The sequence below is a fragment of the Micromys minutus genome (genome assembly GCF_963924665.1).
Source record: "Micromys minutus genome assembly, chromosome: 13".
Classification (NCBI taxonomy): Eukaryota; Metazoa; Chordata; class Mammalia; order Rodentia; family Muridae; genus Micromys; species Micromys minutus.
The window spans coordinates 55711151-55728028 of NC_137982.1; the positions used below are offsets into that span (position 1 = coordinate 55711151).

General features: G+C 47.5%; 1 protein-coding gene across 1 annotated transcript; it reads left to right on the forward strand.

The window, feature by feature from the left end:
- Positions 1-2930: 2930 nt before the first annotated feature.
- UBE2L6 (ubiquitin conjugating enzyme E2 L6) lies at positions 2931-16231 on the forward strand (the record flags this gene model as incomplete). The annotated part of the gene is made up of 4 exons (XM_080927433.1): positions 2931-3003; positions 6835-6930; positions 13391-13577; positions 16080-16231. The coding sequence occupies exons 1-4, from the start codon at positions 2977-2979 to the stop codon at positions 16229-16231; spliced, it is 462 nt and encodes a 153-aa protein (XP_080783559.1). The 5' UTR covers positions 2931-2976.
- Positions 16232-16878: the final 647 nt, after the last annotated feature.

Sequence of the window (16878 nt, forward strand, 5' to 3'; positions counted from 1 at the left end):
TTCACCTGTAACCTTTAAAATATGTATTTGTCTATGACTTTGACTGGAGAGTTATTCAAACTTTCTGCATGGCTGGTGGGTGTCATAAATAAAATAATCCAGACACAGAAGGACAAATACTACATATTGTAACTCACATATAGGGTTTCTGTTCTGTTTGTTTGTCTGAGACAGGGCCTCCTGTAACCCCCAGCTGGCTGCCAACTCTTTAAGGAGCCAATATTGACATGAACCGATTCTGCTGTCTCCACCTCCCAGTGTGAGGAGTGTGCCAACACAGCAGCTCTTTCCCTACGTGGAAGTTTTAAAAGTTCTCACTGAAGCAGAGAATAGGATAAATATTAGCAGGAATGGAGGAAGGGTGGCAGAGGGGATTATACAGGAAGCTAATAGATACCAAATATGCTTAGGTAAAAGAAATAAATTCTAATGTTCTTTTTCATTATATTTTACTTAGTGTTTGTGTGTGTGTGTATATACATATATATGTGTATATATATATATATATATATATATATATATATATATATATATACATATATATATATATATATATATATGCCATGGGGTTCATGTGGAAGTCAGAAAACAACCCAAGGGACTCGGCTCTCTCCTTATCTCCTCCCACCACGTGGGTCCTGGAGAAATCTTTACTTGTGGAGCCATCGCACCAGCCCTGAGTTCTTTCTTTTTCTAATTTATAAAAGAATATTTTATGTGTATGATTCTTCTACCTGCATATGTGTGCACCATACGTTTGCCTGGTGCCCGGGAAGGTTAGCAGAGGATCTGATCTCCTGGAGTTATGGTAGTTTGTGAGCAGACACGTAGGTACAAGAAACTGGACTCAAGATGCTGTGAGAACAAGTGTCCTTAGTGTGGAACTGCTTCTCATGCTAGGGCAAATTTCCTTAACAGTGAGTCATGATATGTTTCATAAAGAAGTAGAAGAGTTTGTAGGTCCCAAACACAAGGAGATAATGTTTGCCGTGCAAATACTAATTTGGTCATTACATTCACACGTGTGTTGAATGACCACACGGTACCCATCAGTATGTACAATTACTATATTCTGGTTGAAATAAATGAACTATTTACTTGTTTACCTGTGGCTCTGTGTGGCTGTGCTCTTACAAGCTGGTTCTGGTCCCTTCCTAGAATGCCCGGATTCACACCAGGATGTAGGGCTGTAAAGGAAAGTAGCAGAACCGTGTCCCACGCTATCAACTCTTCCTTCCCTCTGGTTTCCAACACCTCCCTCCTATGCTCTTGTGGAGCTAACGCTTTGGGCTCCCTCACCTGGATTCTTCATCCAGGAAGCCTTTGCCCCACTTCCACAAGATCGAGTGATTACCCTCTTCCTCCTCCTCCACTCTGGGGCTGAGTCGTTGTGTGATTGTCATTCAAGAGTCAGAGGCTAAATTGCTGGGCATGGTGGCCTTTAATCCCACCACAGAGGCAGAGGCAGGCAGATCTCTGAGTTCTAGGCCAGCTTGGTTTACCAACGAGTTCCAGGTCAGTCAGGACTACGTACTCAAAGAACTACAAATCTAAAAATTCAGAGGCTAAGTTCCCTGTGTTTCAACTGCCTGAGAGATCCTCGGAGTCGGACGCCGCAACTCCTCCATCTGCAGTGTTTCGGAGATAGTGCCTGGCACTTGGTGTTAACTAAGTACTAACCGGAAATGGCTTCAAATGCCTGCTCCCTTGCCCCCTGTCTACACATAGCACTTCTGACGGTGCCCTGTACTAACCGGAAATGGCTTCAAATGCCTGCTCCCTCGCCCCCTGTCTACACATAGCACTTCTGACGGTGCCCTGCTTAATGCTGGGATTTAGGAGGTATCTGATTAAAGTTATTGAATTGGAAAGAAAAGTCGTTTTTTAAACACATCCTATATCTAAGCAGAACAGATATTTAATTCCTGGACAGAAAAAAAAATCATGTGGCATACTGGGTCAAAATCTTGGACTTCAAAATATGCTAATACCCAGGCTGAGAGGGTGAGGCAGGTAGGTAGATTCCTCTCTAGCTTTAGAATTTCTCCCAGATGCTCTGGGCTGCTATGGGAAGATTTGTTTATTTATTATATATAAGTACACCGTCACTGTCTTCAGACACACCAGAAGAGGGCATCAGATCCCATTACAGATGGTTGTGAGCCACCAAGTGACTTCTCGGATTTGAACTCAGGACCTCTGGAAGAGCAGTCAGAGCTCTTAACCGCTGAACCTTCTCTCCAGCCCCACCCAGAGACTTCTTGGCTGTTTATGAGGACACACAATTTGTAATTGGTTGGTGATAAAATATAATAGGCTCCTGAAATCTATCTCGAGGCTTCAGCTACTATGAGTTCTGCAGAGTGAAAGACTTAAGGTTGACAGAACGCCCCAAACGAAAAGCGAATGGGTCCAGCAGCGTCCTCTAGTGGTGCTCGGCACCAAGTCACAAAGACGCATCCATCGCTGCGTCTCCGCCCATCTGCTGGATCCCACACAGCTAAGGGAGCGGTCCTTGGAGGGCATAAAGTCTACACAGATTCCCACTCTTTTAGGATGGGGCACTGGACCCACAAAGGCAAAGTGACTTGGCCCAGGACTCTGAGAATTTCCCCAGAGGTGGGGGTTAGGTCCACAATCCCCCTGCAGCAGAGCTACTTCTCATCGAGAGTATCTCATCAGTACTTCGGGCGAGTTTGCGCTGACAGAGGATGGGTATAAACCCCATCCCGGCTCCTGCGAGATGTACCCCGCGAGATGCAGGAACCACGGACGTCGTCTCTGATCTGCATAGAGCGTGAGTTCCTTAGATCCAAGACCGCCAAGCTGGGCACTCGACCTCCAGGTATGCGCCGAAGCAGGTCTTTGCCGCTCCAGTCCGGGTGGGTGGAGCGGAGCGTGGGCGGGGCGCAGGAGCTGCAGTTCAGAGATCCGAGTCCCACAGGAATCTGCTGGTGTCCGACGCTCCAACTCGGGATGACGGCCTACAAGCGAGTGACAAAAGTAAGCCTTTGTGGGACGACCCTTTCCTGACCCCCTCCCGCCACGGCCTACCCCCTCCCTCGGCTCTCTGAGCGCTTTCGTTTATTTGGTTGCCAGGGCTGGCTGAAACCCAAGCATCCTCACCTTCTCCCAATGAAGGAGTGGGAAGAGGAAGGCGGCGGGGTGGGGGGAGGAGGGAGAGGAAGGGAGGGAGAGGGGCTGATTGAGAGGGACTGGAAACAAAAGAGTTGTCATCAGCTCCCCAAGTTGTACCGGGCGCGAGAATGAACTATCTTTCCAAACTGCTTTCAGTTTCAATTCTGCTGGAAATGTATTAGTGGAGCTTATCTCAGGCACAGGAGGGGCTCCATTGCGCCACCTAGTGGATACATCCATAATTTAATACCTACCTTACCCAAGGCCTCAGAAGCCAGAGATGCTGTTGGGCAGTGGGATGGTGAATGGGCAGACCCTGGAATAAAAGTATCCAGAATAGTCCCTGGATGAGAAGTAACAATTTATGACCCGAGAGGGTTATTTGTATGCAGTCGCGCTACAGATGCTAAAAGCCTACTGAGTACTAGCTCAGTACCAGGGGCCAGGGACAGAAAAGGAACAAAAATCTTGTTCCCTTTGAACGTTCATTTCTATGTACAACACTATTTGGTACTGCAGAAAGATGGTATTTCCTTAGGAATGTGTAGAGGGATGAACGGAGCCAGGGTTGGAGATCGGAGAGGAGAAACACTGGTGAGAGGATGCTGGGACCTCCAAACACCCCCTAGTCTGCAGAACTGAGAGCAAGGCTGCCTCGGGAGACAGGAGGGATGGTTGCTGTCCTCATCTTCCAAAAAGAAAATCCTTTAAAAATGGAGAAGTCTAGAGCAGAACTAAACCAGAGCCAAATGGTTTTAGGCTGGTACAAAATGGGACAGAGGGTAATTGCTGCTTGATGCTAAGAGGCAGACTGGCTTTTGTCGCTCAGGAATCCTCAACACCAGGCAGTTTGCTTTATCTAATTCTTACAACCACTGTGGAATAACTATGTCTTCCCATTTCACAGAAGAGGAAACTGAGACATCAGGGAAAGAAACATGGCTGACCAGTGAGTGATACCCTGCAGATAGAAGTAATGGGGCTGGAATTTGAGCCCAGACTCACAGGGCTCTTAATGGCCTGTCTGTCTTCACTTTCAGTTCTCCTAAGTCAGGTGACTTACTAGCAGGCTCTGGGAGGAGCTGCATGTCCTAGCTTGGGTTTCAACAGTTATGGGAAATTCAGTCAGAATTCATCAAAACACATAAAATCCAAGTGCTCCCAGTGGTAACAGAGAAATTTTTCCTTCTGTATTTTTTAATACTATTTTGTGCCCTTCAGGTTGGCCTTAAACTTGCTATGTAGCTCACAATATAACCTTTAATTTTTTTAAAGATTGTTTAATTTTATGTGTATGAATTTTATGTGCTGCCTGTGTGTGTATCTGTTAACTTCCCACATGCCTAGCAGAAGCAGGCAAGAGCACCACACCATCTGGAGCTGGGGTGCTAGGAATCGAACCCAGGTCGTCTGACCCTCGGGAAGAACAAGTGAACCCAACTGCTGAGCCATCTCACGTGCTCCACTTTTGGGGATTGGGCCCAGGGCTTTGTGCATGCTAGACAATCACTCTGCCTACTGAGCTGCACCTTCAGCCCAGAAAATGTCCATTCGAGATCTGGGTTATTCCTAAGCCCTTGGGGTAAGACAGAGCAGGAAGTGAGTGGTCAGGCTGTAAGTAGAGGCAGGAGAAGCCATCTGTGGAGGACAGGCTCAGAGGTGCAGGGAGTGTGGGACAATAACACCCAGCAGGGAAGGACCCCACCCCCAAGCCCTGGCTTCGGGGAACTTTCTCTGTGCCTGTGTGCACACAAGCCTTTGTCAACTCTCTCCGTTGACATTTGGGACCTGATCATTCTCTGATGAAGGACGTTTCATCAGTATCTCTGGACTTTACCCACTGAACTGTGGCAGCACACACTCTGTTTGTTTACGTGGGTTCTTTTTTTAAGACTTATTTATTTACTGATTTATTTATTATAAGTATACTGTATCTGTCTTCAGACACACCAGAAGAGGGCATCAGATCTCATTACAGATGGTTGTGAACCACCATGCGGTTGCTGGGAATTGAACTCAGGACCTCTGGAAGAGCAGTCAGTGCTCTAACCACTGAGCCATCTCTCCAGCCCATCCCCATTTGTGACAATAGAAATGTTTGTAGACATTGGCAAAGGCACCCGGGTGGGTAGCACACCCCTGGATGAGTTTGTATCTACTCATTTTTCCCAGAGCTGCCTTGAATATGTGGATGCTTTTTCAGACCACCACCCCCTTCTCAAAATGAGACGATCTGGAGCCCTTGGGTGAGGTCGCTTGGTCAGATACACCATGATATACTGGGGACTCTGGGGGTGCTGGGGGTGTGGCTTAGTGGCAGGGAACCACCTAACATGCTCAGGTCATTGGTCCCATCCTCACTACTACAATACCAAACCAAACTCACAGCCTGTGGGTTGTTCTGCAATGAAGCAGCCGTTTAGATCAGCTTTCTCAAATGTACTCAGCCGTCAGTCTCCTGTGGCAACCATTAGTATTCCAAAGGGACCCGCAAGTGCTCCTCCTGTCAGGGCCTCCGTGAAGCCTTCCCACCCCCTCCTTCCTGGTTGTGTGCCCATTCACACGATTCATGGCCTCCGATTTGTTTCTGCCATTACCCAAAGATGTTCGAGGGCTGCACCCTGTCTTAGTCAAGGGTCAGCAGAGGTGTCCAGTGAACTGCCCTTAGGAGAATTCAGGGATGCCCAAGTGATGAGGCCACATTTCTGAGAAGGCGAGTCAGTCACTCGTCCCCTGGTTACCGTGTGTGACGTGCAGAGTTTCTCGCCTGGGAAGCCTGGATCGGTTCTTTACCCTTCAGGTGGTAGGTGTGGTAGATGTGGTGTGGTGTGGTAGGTGTGGTGTGGAGGTGGTAGGTGTGGTAGGTGTGGTAGGTGTGGTAGGTGTGGTGGAGTAGGTGCCTGATGTCCTTCCTGTTTGTTCTGCCGGTGCATATTGTGCTGGAAACTCCGATGTTACTGAGAGAGGGTGAAATAGGACTCAGTGAGTGTCTAGGGAAAGGACAAGAGGACAGAGCATCTTGCCTTCAGAAAGAAAGCTCCGGAAACTCCTGTAGAGACTTGATGCCCCAGGGAAGGGGGATGCTGGCGTCAGGGAAGGGAATATAAGATGAAGAATTCTGGGAGGGGGGACCAGACCAGAAAAGGGGGCAACATTTGGGATTTAAATAAATAAAATAATTAAAAAACAAAACAAAAAGAAAAAGAAAGAAAGAAAGAAAGAAAGCTCCAGGGGCTGGAGAGATGGCTCAGTGGTTAAGAGCACTGACTGCTCATCCAGACGTCCTGAGTTCAACTCCCAGCAACCACATGGTGGCTCCCAATCATCTGTAATGGGATCTGATGCCCTCTTCTGGTGTGTCTGAGGACAGCTACAGTACACACACACACACACACATACACACACACACACACACCTTTAGAAAGAAAGCTCCTAGGAGAACTTACTTACACCGGAGTTCTTACTATGTGAGATCACCTAATCCTTCCCTGGGGACTACAGTATTGTGGTGAGGCTGAAACCAGGTGATTCATTACTCAGCGCTGGGTCTCACAGCAGCTAAGCGCTCCCTGTGCTGGGGCTCTGACCTTCTCTCTCTGCTCTTCGGATATCCCGAGTGGGCTCTCTGTCGAGCTGCTGCTGAGGGGCTGAATTTGTGAGCGCTCAGCTTACTACCCTTGATGTGACTCCCTGCAGGAGCTGGAAGATCTTTTGAAGGAGCTCCCGCCGTACCTGCGCCAACTGTGTAGCGATGACGCCAATGTGCTGGTGTGGCACGTGCTCCTGCTGCCTGTGAGTGTCCACGGGGACGCTTGGGAGATTTAGGTTAGCCTGGGAAGGGAGGGTCATGTCTAGGATCTATCTCTTCTTCCTGGAGGTTGTGGTGTGTGGAAAAAATCTGCCTCTAGACAGGTTGCTTCTAAGTCCAGTCAGACTAACGAACACAACAGAGACTTAGACTTAAGAGGACACCTTCCTTCAGACCTGTAGCTACAAAGCTACAAAGAGGCCCTGTTTGTAACACACGCACGTGTGTGTGCTCTCTCTCTGTCTCTCTCTGTCTCTCTCTCTCTCTGTCTCTCTCTCTCTCTCTCTCTCTCGCTTTCACACACACACACACACACACACACACACACACACTTGAGATAGGATCACTCTATGTAGCTCTGCTGGGTCTGGAGCTTGATTTGTAGACAAGTCTGCTCTTGAACTCTAGCGTGCTGGCTCTTAAGTCTTGAATTAAAAACATGGGCTGCCATGTCTGGTTAATAAAGTTTTTGACAAAATGAAACTACCTTGGGGTTTGTTTGCTTGTTTGATACAGGATCATAATTCACCTTGATAAATATTACCTAAGAAACCAGAGGTTTTTGCTTGTTTGTTTGTTGTCTGTGTAGCCCTGGCTGTCCTGGAATTTGTAGATCAAGCTGTTCTGCTTCTGCCTTCAGAGGGCTGGGATTAAATGTGTGTACCACGCCTGGCTGGAAGGAGGATAAAACTGCCCACATCCCTTTCTTAACCAACGCCCTTAGAAGAAGCGGGTGGTCTGATCGTTTAGAATCTGTGCCTGCCATGCGTGGTCTCACCTTCTCTTTCCCATAACCTGTGGTCTAGAAAAATGGAGAAAGGCTTGCACTAGGCCAACATGTGAGTCCTGCCACGGGCCTCTAGCCCTGGGTTGAAGCAGTTCAGGTGCTGGGTTTGGAACAGGACATGGTTCTGGGTTCAACCCAGAACTCAGGAATGGTTCTGGGCTACAAGTGCTAGGGGAAGAAGACACTAAAATAGGTGTCTTACGTGGGGTTTCTATTCCTGCACAATCATCATGACCAAGAAGCAAGTTGGGGAGGAAAGGGTTTATTCAGCTTACACTTCCACATTGCTGTTCATCACCAGAGAAAGTCAAACTGGAACTCAAGCAGGTCAGGAAGCAGGAGCTGATGCAGAGGCCATGGAGGGATGTCACTTACTGGCTTGCTTCCCCTGGCTTGCTCAGCCTGCTTTCTTACAGAACCCACATCTACCAGCCCAGGGATGGCACCACCCACAATGGGTGGGGCCAGGGATGGCTCCACCCACAACGGCCTTCATCCCTAGATCACTAGTTGAGAAAATGTGTTACAGCTGGACCTCATGGAGGCATTTTTCTCCACTGAAGCTCCTTTCTCTGTGATACCTCCAGCTTGTGTCAAGTTGACACAAAACCAGCCAGTACAATGGGGTCCTGGTTATGTCTCCTAGGAAACCAGTTTTGGGATGCCGACAGTGACAGAGGAGGAGCAGGTCAAAAGGAAGAACTAGGAAAGTCATGCTTGGGAGATACTATGAAATCAGAGGACCTCTGTGATTGGCTCCTCAGGCAGGTGTGCCAAAACCTTCCCAGCCAATCAGCACTCTGGAGATTTGTTAGGATCTAGATGTACTGGGACCGAGCTGGCCCACATGGAAGGAGAACAGGGGCCTTGGGGGTGAGCAGACCTCTTGCCCCAGAAAGGCTGAGTTTCAATTTACACATGATTCGTGGCACCTGCCTGTGACTTCAGCTTTGTTGGGTCAGGGCTGCACTGGCCTCCTGAAGCTCAGTGAATGGATTACTGTCTGGAGGACCCGCAGAGGTCACACTGAGAACCCTCACCACCTTACAGATAAAGATGTGGAAAACCAGGAAGTTAAGGAATGTGCTCACGGTTACACAGAATAAGGTGGCAGGGCAGGAAATCAGTTGGTTCCAGAGTTTCTTTTCTTCTCTCCTGCTTTCCCCTCCCCCCTTCTCCTCCCCTCCCCTCCCCTCTCTTCCTTTCCCTCTCCCCTCTCCTCCCCTCTTTTCCCCTCCCTTTCCCTCTCTTCCTCTTCCCACTCCTCCTCCTTCACCCTCCCTTCTGTCCCTTATCTGTGTTTGCCTTCATGAATCTGTGTAAGCTAAGAGGTCGGCTTAAGCTCTGTCCACTTTCCTTTTGTTATGTTTAGACTTTTCCCTGGAACTTTCTTGTAGACTAGGGGTCTGCCTGTTTGTACTTCTGGACATCAGGATTACAAAGGCATGTCATCATGTCGAGCTTTTTTTTAAATTCGGGAACTTGAGGGACCCAAGTCAGGTCCGAATGCTCACGCTGAGACCCGACCCCAGGGCGAGCACTTTGCCACCGAGCTGCATTTCCAGTTCTTGTTTTCTGTCTTAACCAGTACTCGGATAGTCTTCAGTCAAAACATTTTTGATTTAACCCAGAATGTGGAAGTCATGGCAGTGTTCCGGCTGACACAGGATGGAGTGTGAAATCCAACATCCGGCCCACCTTGCTCAAAGATATAAGATGGAGTCCTGGGGAAGCTCAGAGTCACTTGGCTGGAAGAACAGGAGCAGGCTAGGCCTCAGCTGCCTGTAGACGGGACGTAAAGACGCTGAGGGTCTTACCTCATCCTTGTCTCTGTTTATCGAGACGATTCGTTGAGCATTTCCGTTATCTGCCCAGGAGCTGCATCCCGCCTTATTCCCACACAGCCAAGCCTGCAATCTGTGAGGGAGGAGCACTTAGTCAGAATCATGACTCTGGATGGAAGTCATAGTGGATGTGCCTCTTGAGCATGTGTGAGCCTTGGGTCCAACACAACACAACACAACACAACACACTTGACTCTGTTCAACCACTGTTGTAATTCTGGCTGTCTTTACCCTGTGTTTTCAATAATGGACATTCTAAAAGGACTTAGAGCTTTGGCCCCAGCCTGAAGGACCCTGATCTCTGTGCTGTCTCCTCTTCCCTTTCCTCTCCTTCTTACAGGGTCTCATGTATCTCAGGCTAGCCTCAAGTCTCAGGGGTCTCATGTATCCCAGGCTAGCCTCAAGCCTCCGATATAGCCGAGAAAGACAGGACTCCATCAACCACCCAAAGGCTGGGATTACACACGTGCCTCATCACACCTTGTTGTATGTGGTGCTGGGAACTGGTCCCAGGGCTTTGCCCATTCGAGGTCAGCGCTCTGCCAACTGGGCTGCATCTCTACCCACTGGAATGTGACCAGAGGGCACAGAGTAGTGGTCATATGTGGTTGTCACGTCAAACAGGTACCGAGTTTCCAGTGCAGCACAGCCACAATGTCCTTTTTGGAAGGTGAGATGCTGAGACACGTGGCTTTCATACTTATCGGTAGTAGCTGGCACACCATACCTTTGTAAGGCTTAAAATCACCAGTTTCTCATCTAAGTCCTATGGAGACACCGAATGTTATTGCTAGAAGAAGGCATAGAGCGACCCAGCTAGTATGGGCAGGAGTCATGCGGGGCAGCTTCAGGGCCTTTATATTCCCTGCACTCTGCTCTACAGGTTAACTAATGTGTGCCACCCCCAGTCTCAGACGGCCCAGGGCAGGTGCCCCGGAGAGTCTTCAGGTCACGTGATCTCGATTCTTCTTGTACTAGCTTTTCATCATCAACTCCAGCCCCCAAGTCTATGGTTTTTGTTTCGTAGCTGTTTTGCTGTGGGGTCTGACAGTGGGAGGAGGGGTCTTCCCCAGGAAGGAGCACACCAGCTGGTGTCCAGTACCAAGTGGTAGGCCCTAAAAACATACAACTGAGGAACATTACACAGACTGAAATGTACACACACACACACACACACACACACACATGAATTTGGAGGAAGGACCAGGCAGAGGAAAATTATGTAATTATATTATAATCTCAAAAGTAAAAGAAATAAAAGGGCAAAAAGAGTTCAGTGACATTAGTACATTAGGCAGTCACCATCCCCCTCCATTTCTAGAACTTTTCAAACTGTGTTTCAAACTCTGCTTACGTTTGATAACATTTGCCCATCCCTCCAGCACCCCATTAGTGCTCTTCTGAGATCTGGCCACTCTAGGCGTTATGTATAGAGTCTGAGCATTTAGGGTATTGACACCATCGGAGAATATGTGGGTCTCTGTCTGGCTTGTTTCATTTATTGTGGCATCTCCATGGTCTGTTCAAGTTATAGTGCACATTACACTTTTTTACCTTTTAAAGATAAATTACATTTCTTTGTAACACATGTCTCATTTTGTTTGTTTTCTTCAACTTTATGCAAAAATGTAACCATAAAGCTTTCAGACCAGAGGGATAGACTTGGAAAGTGTAATATTAAATTGAAGAGAATTTGCATGTTCTCTCTTAGGTGGATATTAGACTGTAATGCATGCGTGTGAGCAGCTGTAAGGTACGGCGGAGAGTAACACTTAGAAGGGAGACCAAGAAAGGGTGACCTTAGGTGCTGGGGGAAAGAAGGTGCAGAAAGAGGTTGTCAGAGTGATTACTGGCGGCTCAGGGGTTAAGAACATTGGCTGCTCTTTCAGAGGTCCCAGGTTCAATTCCCAGCAACCACACGGTGACTCACATCTCTCTGTGCCTGCAGGCAAAACACCAATGAACTGAAAAGAAAGATACATCTTAAAACATTGTTTCAAAACGTGATTGCTTTTCCAATTTGAACTCTGTTGTAGTTTTCCTTTATGGTGTGTGCTGAACAAGCCCATAAACGTGTAATTAAAAGTGAAAATGTAAAACCCTAATCGTTTGATATCACTAGGGAAACAGAGGGGCAGTGGATCTGGGGGGAAAGGGGAGATGGAGGGGGACAGGGTAAGTAACCATTGGGAGGTATTGTATGAGAGAAGACAAACTTTAAAAAAGAAAAGAATAAAACAAAACAAACAACATGGAAACCCCAAAGGAGGAACTAGAGAAAGGACTGAAGGAGCTGAAAGGGTTTGTAACACCATGGGAAGAACATTATCAACCAAACAAACTCTCCAGCACTCCCAGAGACTAAAACACCAACCACTGAGCACACATGGAGAGACCATGGCTCCAGGTGCATATGCAGCAGAGGAGGCAGTGTCTGGCATCAATGGGAGGAGAGGCCTTTGGTCCAGTGAAGGCTCGTTTTCCCAGTGTATTGGAATGACAAGGCATTGGTAGAGAGGATGGGTGGGAGAGGGAGCATCTTCCTGGAAGCAAGTGGAGGGGGAGGGGGGAAGGGATAACATTTGAAATGTAAACACAGAGAAAATACGATAAAATATTAAAAAACAAACAAACAAACATACTAAGGGAAATGACTTGGGTTCAGAATGGCTGCTCTTCCTGTCGGTGTTTATTGAGATGTACAGTTTAGGACCTGGCAAATGTTTGTTTGAGTGACTACATTAGCTTGTGTGACATTTTTATTTGTAAGACCATTACAACAGAGTGATTTTATTAAAAATAAAAATTCTCCTGGGTATGGTGGTTCACACCATTTCCCCCAGCATTCAAGAGGCAGAGGCAGGCAGATCTCTGAGTTCAAGGCCAGCCTGGTCTACAGAGCAAGTTCCAGGACAACCAGAACTATACACAGAAACTGTCTCAAAAAAACAAACACAATCTTTTGAGCAGCACTGGAGAGATGACTCTGTGGTTAAGAGTGCTGGCTGCTCTTGCAGAGGACCTGAGTTCAAATCCCAGCACCCACATAATGGCTCACAACCATCTGTAACTCCAGTCCCAGGGGAGTCAACAATTTCTGACTTCCATGGGCATGTGGTACACACACACACATACACACATTCAGGTATTCATACACATAAAATAAATGGATCTTTAAAAAATTCTTTGGGGGAGGGAAAACGGGGGAAGGATTTTGGGAGGGGGTGACCGGGAGGAGAGGAGGGCAGTGAACAGGATGTAAAGTGAATAAGTTAAAAAATTAAAATTAAATTAAAAAAGAAAAAAAAATTCTTTGAGAACTATATGCCAAAGTGGAACTCATAGACTGTATTTTTATTTTTGGAGAGCTGCTTTCTGGCTTTCCACTGTATCTGCACCATTTTTAGTTAGTAAATTTGTCCTGTGATGGTTTCATACCTGTAGCATTCACACACTGGCTGCTCTCCCGCCTGCCTCCTCTCTTCCTCTCTCACATGCCGGTTTGTTTTGTGTTGTGACTCACTTAACCAGGGCGGTCCGTGCGATTTTCTGGGTTTCTGCCCCGTTTTCAGATGAAGAGTCTGAGGTTCAGGGATGGGCAGTGGCTCACTTGTGGGAACATACACATAAAAGGTTCTGGCACAGAGCTCTTCACAGAAGATCTGTTATTCCTAAAACCATCACCAAATGTTCCTCTCTTCCTGGATGTAGAGGCCACTAGGACCCTGGGATGGGGAGGGGAGAGAAGGCCAGATGGAGTCTTTCGAGGAGTGGTGTCCTCAGAACAGAGTCCAACCTCTTCTCTTTGATCAGGACCAATTTCCCTATCGCCTCAAGGCCTTCCGTCTGCAGATTGATTTCCCCAGGGATTATCCACTTAAGCCTCCTACTTTGAGATTCACCACCAAGATCTACCACCCCAACATCAGTGAGGAAGGACTGGTGTGCCTGCCTCTCATCGGCACCGAGAACTGGAAGCCCTACAACAAGACCTATCAAGGTGGGATGGGCCTGGCCCAGGGAAGGGGGTGTGACTTGGGGTGGAACTTGGTGCTTGTCTCAGTCACCCACACCTGGTGTGATGAACCACACTTGGGATCTCAGTGCTTGTTAAGTGGGAGCAGGAGGGTCAGAAGTTCATCTCCTAGGGTAAGGTGATTGAACTGGCAAAAAGGTTTGCTGAGCAAGCCTCGACCTGGTGTGATCCACAGACCCCACAGTGGAACAGTTGAGCCAACTCACACAAGTTGTTCTCTGCCCTTTCCATGAGATCAGTGGCTTCCATGTGCCACAACACACACACACAGACACACACACATACACACACACACACACACACACACACACACGTAAATAAAAAGTTCATCCTTGGGGCTGGAGAGACGGTTCAGCGGTTAAGAGCACTGACTGCTCTTCCAGAGGTCCTGAGTTCAAATCCCAGCAACCACATGGTGGCTCACAACCATCTGTAATGGGATCTGATGGCCTCTTCTGGTGTGTCTGAAGACAGCGACTGTGTACTTACATAAAATAAGCAAATATGTCTTTAAGAAAAAAGGCTTATCCTGTTACATAGCACGTTTGAGGCCTGCCTTGACTACATTAGACCCTGTGTCAGAAATAAATGGCGCTGCTGGAGTCATTGCTCTGAAGGGTTCTGTTCCTGCAGTGGTGGCTCACCGCCATCTGTAATTCCAGTTCCAGGGGATCCAGCGCCCTCTTCTGGTGAAGAGTGTACATTACATGATACACACAAGTATGTGCAAGATGAAACACATCCATTAAACATTTAAAACGTATATAAATTTTAAACATTTATTTATTTAATATGTAAGGATATTTTTGTCTGCATGTGTGTTTGTGTACCGTGCGTGTGTCTAGTAAAGGCCAGGAGAGGGTGTCGGAACCCTGGAATGTTTGTTTAAATGCCACGTAGATGCTGGGAATCAAATGCAGTTTCTTTAAAGAGAAAGCAGTGCTATTAATTGATGAGCTATCTACCTATACCTAGTAAATGCATTTAAAAGTAAATAAGTTGGAGTGATAAAAATGTTAGTGTGAGATAAACCTCCTGCTGGTTGGAATGATGCTTTCTGAGACACTGGATGGTTGGCATATTCTCGCAGGCATGGTTTAGACATTTAGCCATGGTGTGTGTGTGTTTGTGTGTGTTTGTCTCTGTGTGCCTGTCACAGAAAGAAGGGGGGGGCTGCAGAGGGAAGATCTGGGAATAAGAGGACCATCATCCTAAACCGGGACACTAAGGTTTAGGTAAAGGACCTACAGGCACTGAGGGGCAGAGCGTGTAGCAGGTATAGTATGTTGATTAGTTTTATAGTAGCTTAACTCGAGCTAGAACCCTTTGGAAAGTGGAGCTCTCCGTTGAGAAAATGCCTCCATACGGTTGACCTGTAGCTAAGTCTGGCTGGCATTTCTGTGATTAAAGATTGATGTAAGAAGGCCCGCCCACTGTGGGCGGTGCCAGCTCTGGGGAGCTGGTTCTGAGTAGTGTAAGAAAGCAGGCCAGCCTTTGAGCAAGGCGGTAAGCTGTTTTGTAGACCCTGCTTCAGCCCTGTCCTGACCTCCCTCAATGAGGGAGTGTAACCTGAGAGTTGTCAGTTAATCAAGACCTTTCTTCAACAAGTTGATTTGGGCCTTGTTTTTTTTTTTTAATCACACAGAAGCCCTAGGGCATGTAGCCAGCCTCCTGATGTTGTCAAAGTATGTTGCTACAGTATCCATGCTTGAGAACTGTATGACCAAGCTATTGCCCCAAAAGGCAAAAATAAACGTGTTTAGGTAAGCTTATAATTTTGCGTTGAGCCCCAAGTCAAGTACCCCTGACTCTAGAGCAGATACGGCACTTTCCTGGTGCTGGAAATGTCAGATGTATCTCCAGTGAGTGGCTGACGTCGTAGTCCACCTGAAACTGGACCTGAATTATTTTTTAAATATATATACTAATATATAATAAACATATTAATAAATATATATATACACTATTATATATAAGACTCTGTAGCTGTCTACTAAAAGAGGGCATCAGGTCTCATTCCGTCAGATGGGAGGCTGTAATCTGATGTATGAGAGAAGAGTAAGCGATAAAAGAGCGTGAAAGTGAGGATGGAGAATCTGCTCATCTCATTAGAAACGTCTTTGAGGCTTAGTTGTTTGGACACTGTGGGTGCAGTGGTGTGTGTCGGTAATCCTAGCACATGGGAAGCTGACGAGCTTGGTTCCGAGGGCAGCCTGGGTTTCAGAGTAAGACCCTGTATAAAAGGAGAGGATGGAGGGCTACTGACCCATGAGTCAGGGCTTTAACTTCAGCCATCAAGAATGAGAGGGACATCTGCTTTGCTGCAGAGGCATCCTAAGTGATGGTATGCTCTTGGGGTACCCTGAGGATGATTGTGGGCCTTCAGAAGAATCTGGGGACGGGTAGCCTTTACCTCCTCCCATGGTTCTCCTTGGTCCTGATGCCCTTGTCTGTCCCCTCCTTCAGTCTTGGAGGCCCTCAACGTGCTGGTGAGTAGACCAAATCTGGAAGAGCCTGTGCGTTTGGAACTTGCTGACCTCCTGACTCGGAACCCTGAGATGTTCAGGAAGAAGGCGGAAGAATTCACCCTTAAATATGGAGTGGACCGACCCTCTTAATTCTGGTTCTGAAGCCTCTCTGCCTGGATCTTCTGCTTAATGGGTGGATATCAGAGGCCTTGGGAAGCCCATCCTGAGCCTAAGGTTTCCTTTGTAGCTGCAAATTATAAATATTGTACCCAGTGTGTGTGTAAGTGTTGGGGGGAGTGGTGTGGGGTGCTCCTTCCTGCAATCATCTGGCTGTAGACGTATTGTCCCCACATCCTTGGTGGTTCCAGAGTCACTGGAAGTTAGGTACGCAGTTTGAGGCCTGCTCTCTAGCCCTTCATCTTAGGCTACCTTCCAGGTCAACTGGCAGAAAATTGAATGCCCCAGGGCTCAGGCACCAAGGGGTGAGTAAGGCAGGACTCTGCTCAGAAGGCAGGGCCTACAGAAGGTGCCAAATTTACTGTTGAGTGACTGAAATCAACCACTCTTGTCATAGGCATGGCCACATTTAACTGCTGGAGCTAATTAAGGCATCCTCTGGCGGGCCTGCCAAAGGTCTACGGGGGACGCCAGTGCTTTGCTCGAGGCAACAGCTCACCAGTGCATTGATCAAGTCTTTCTGTCAATCAGCAGCGACCCTGTTTCTTCCTACATCCTGGGAAGCATTTCCTTCCCTGGTGCTAGAGAAGAACCCACAGCTTCGTATATGCCAGACGAGT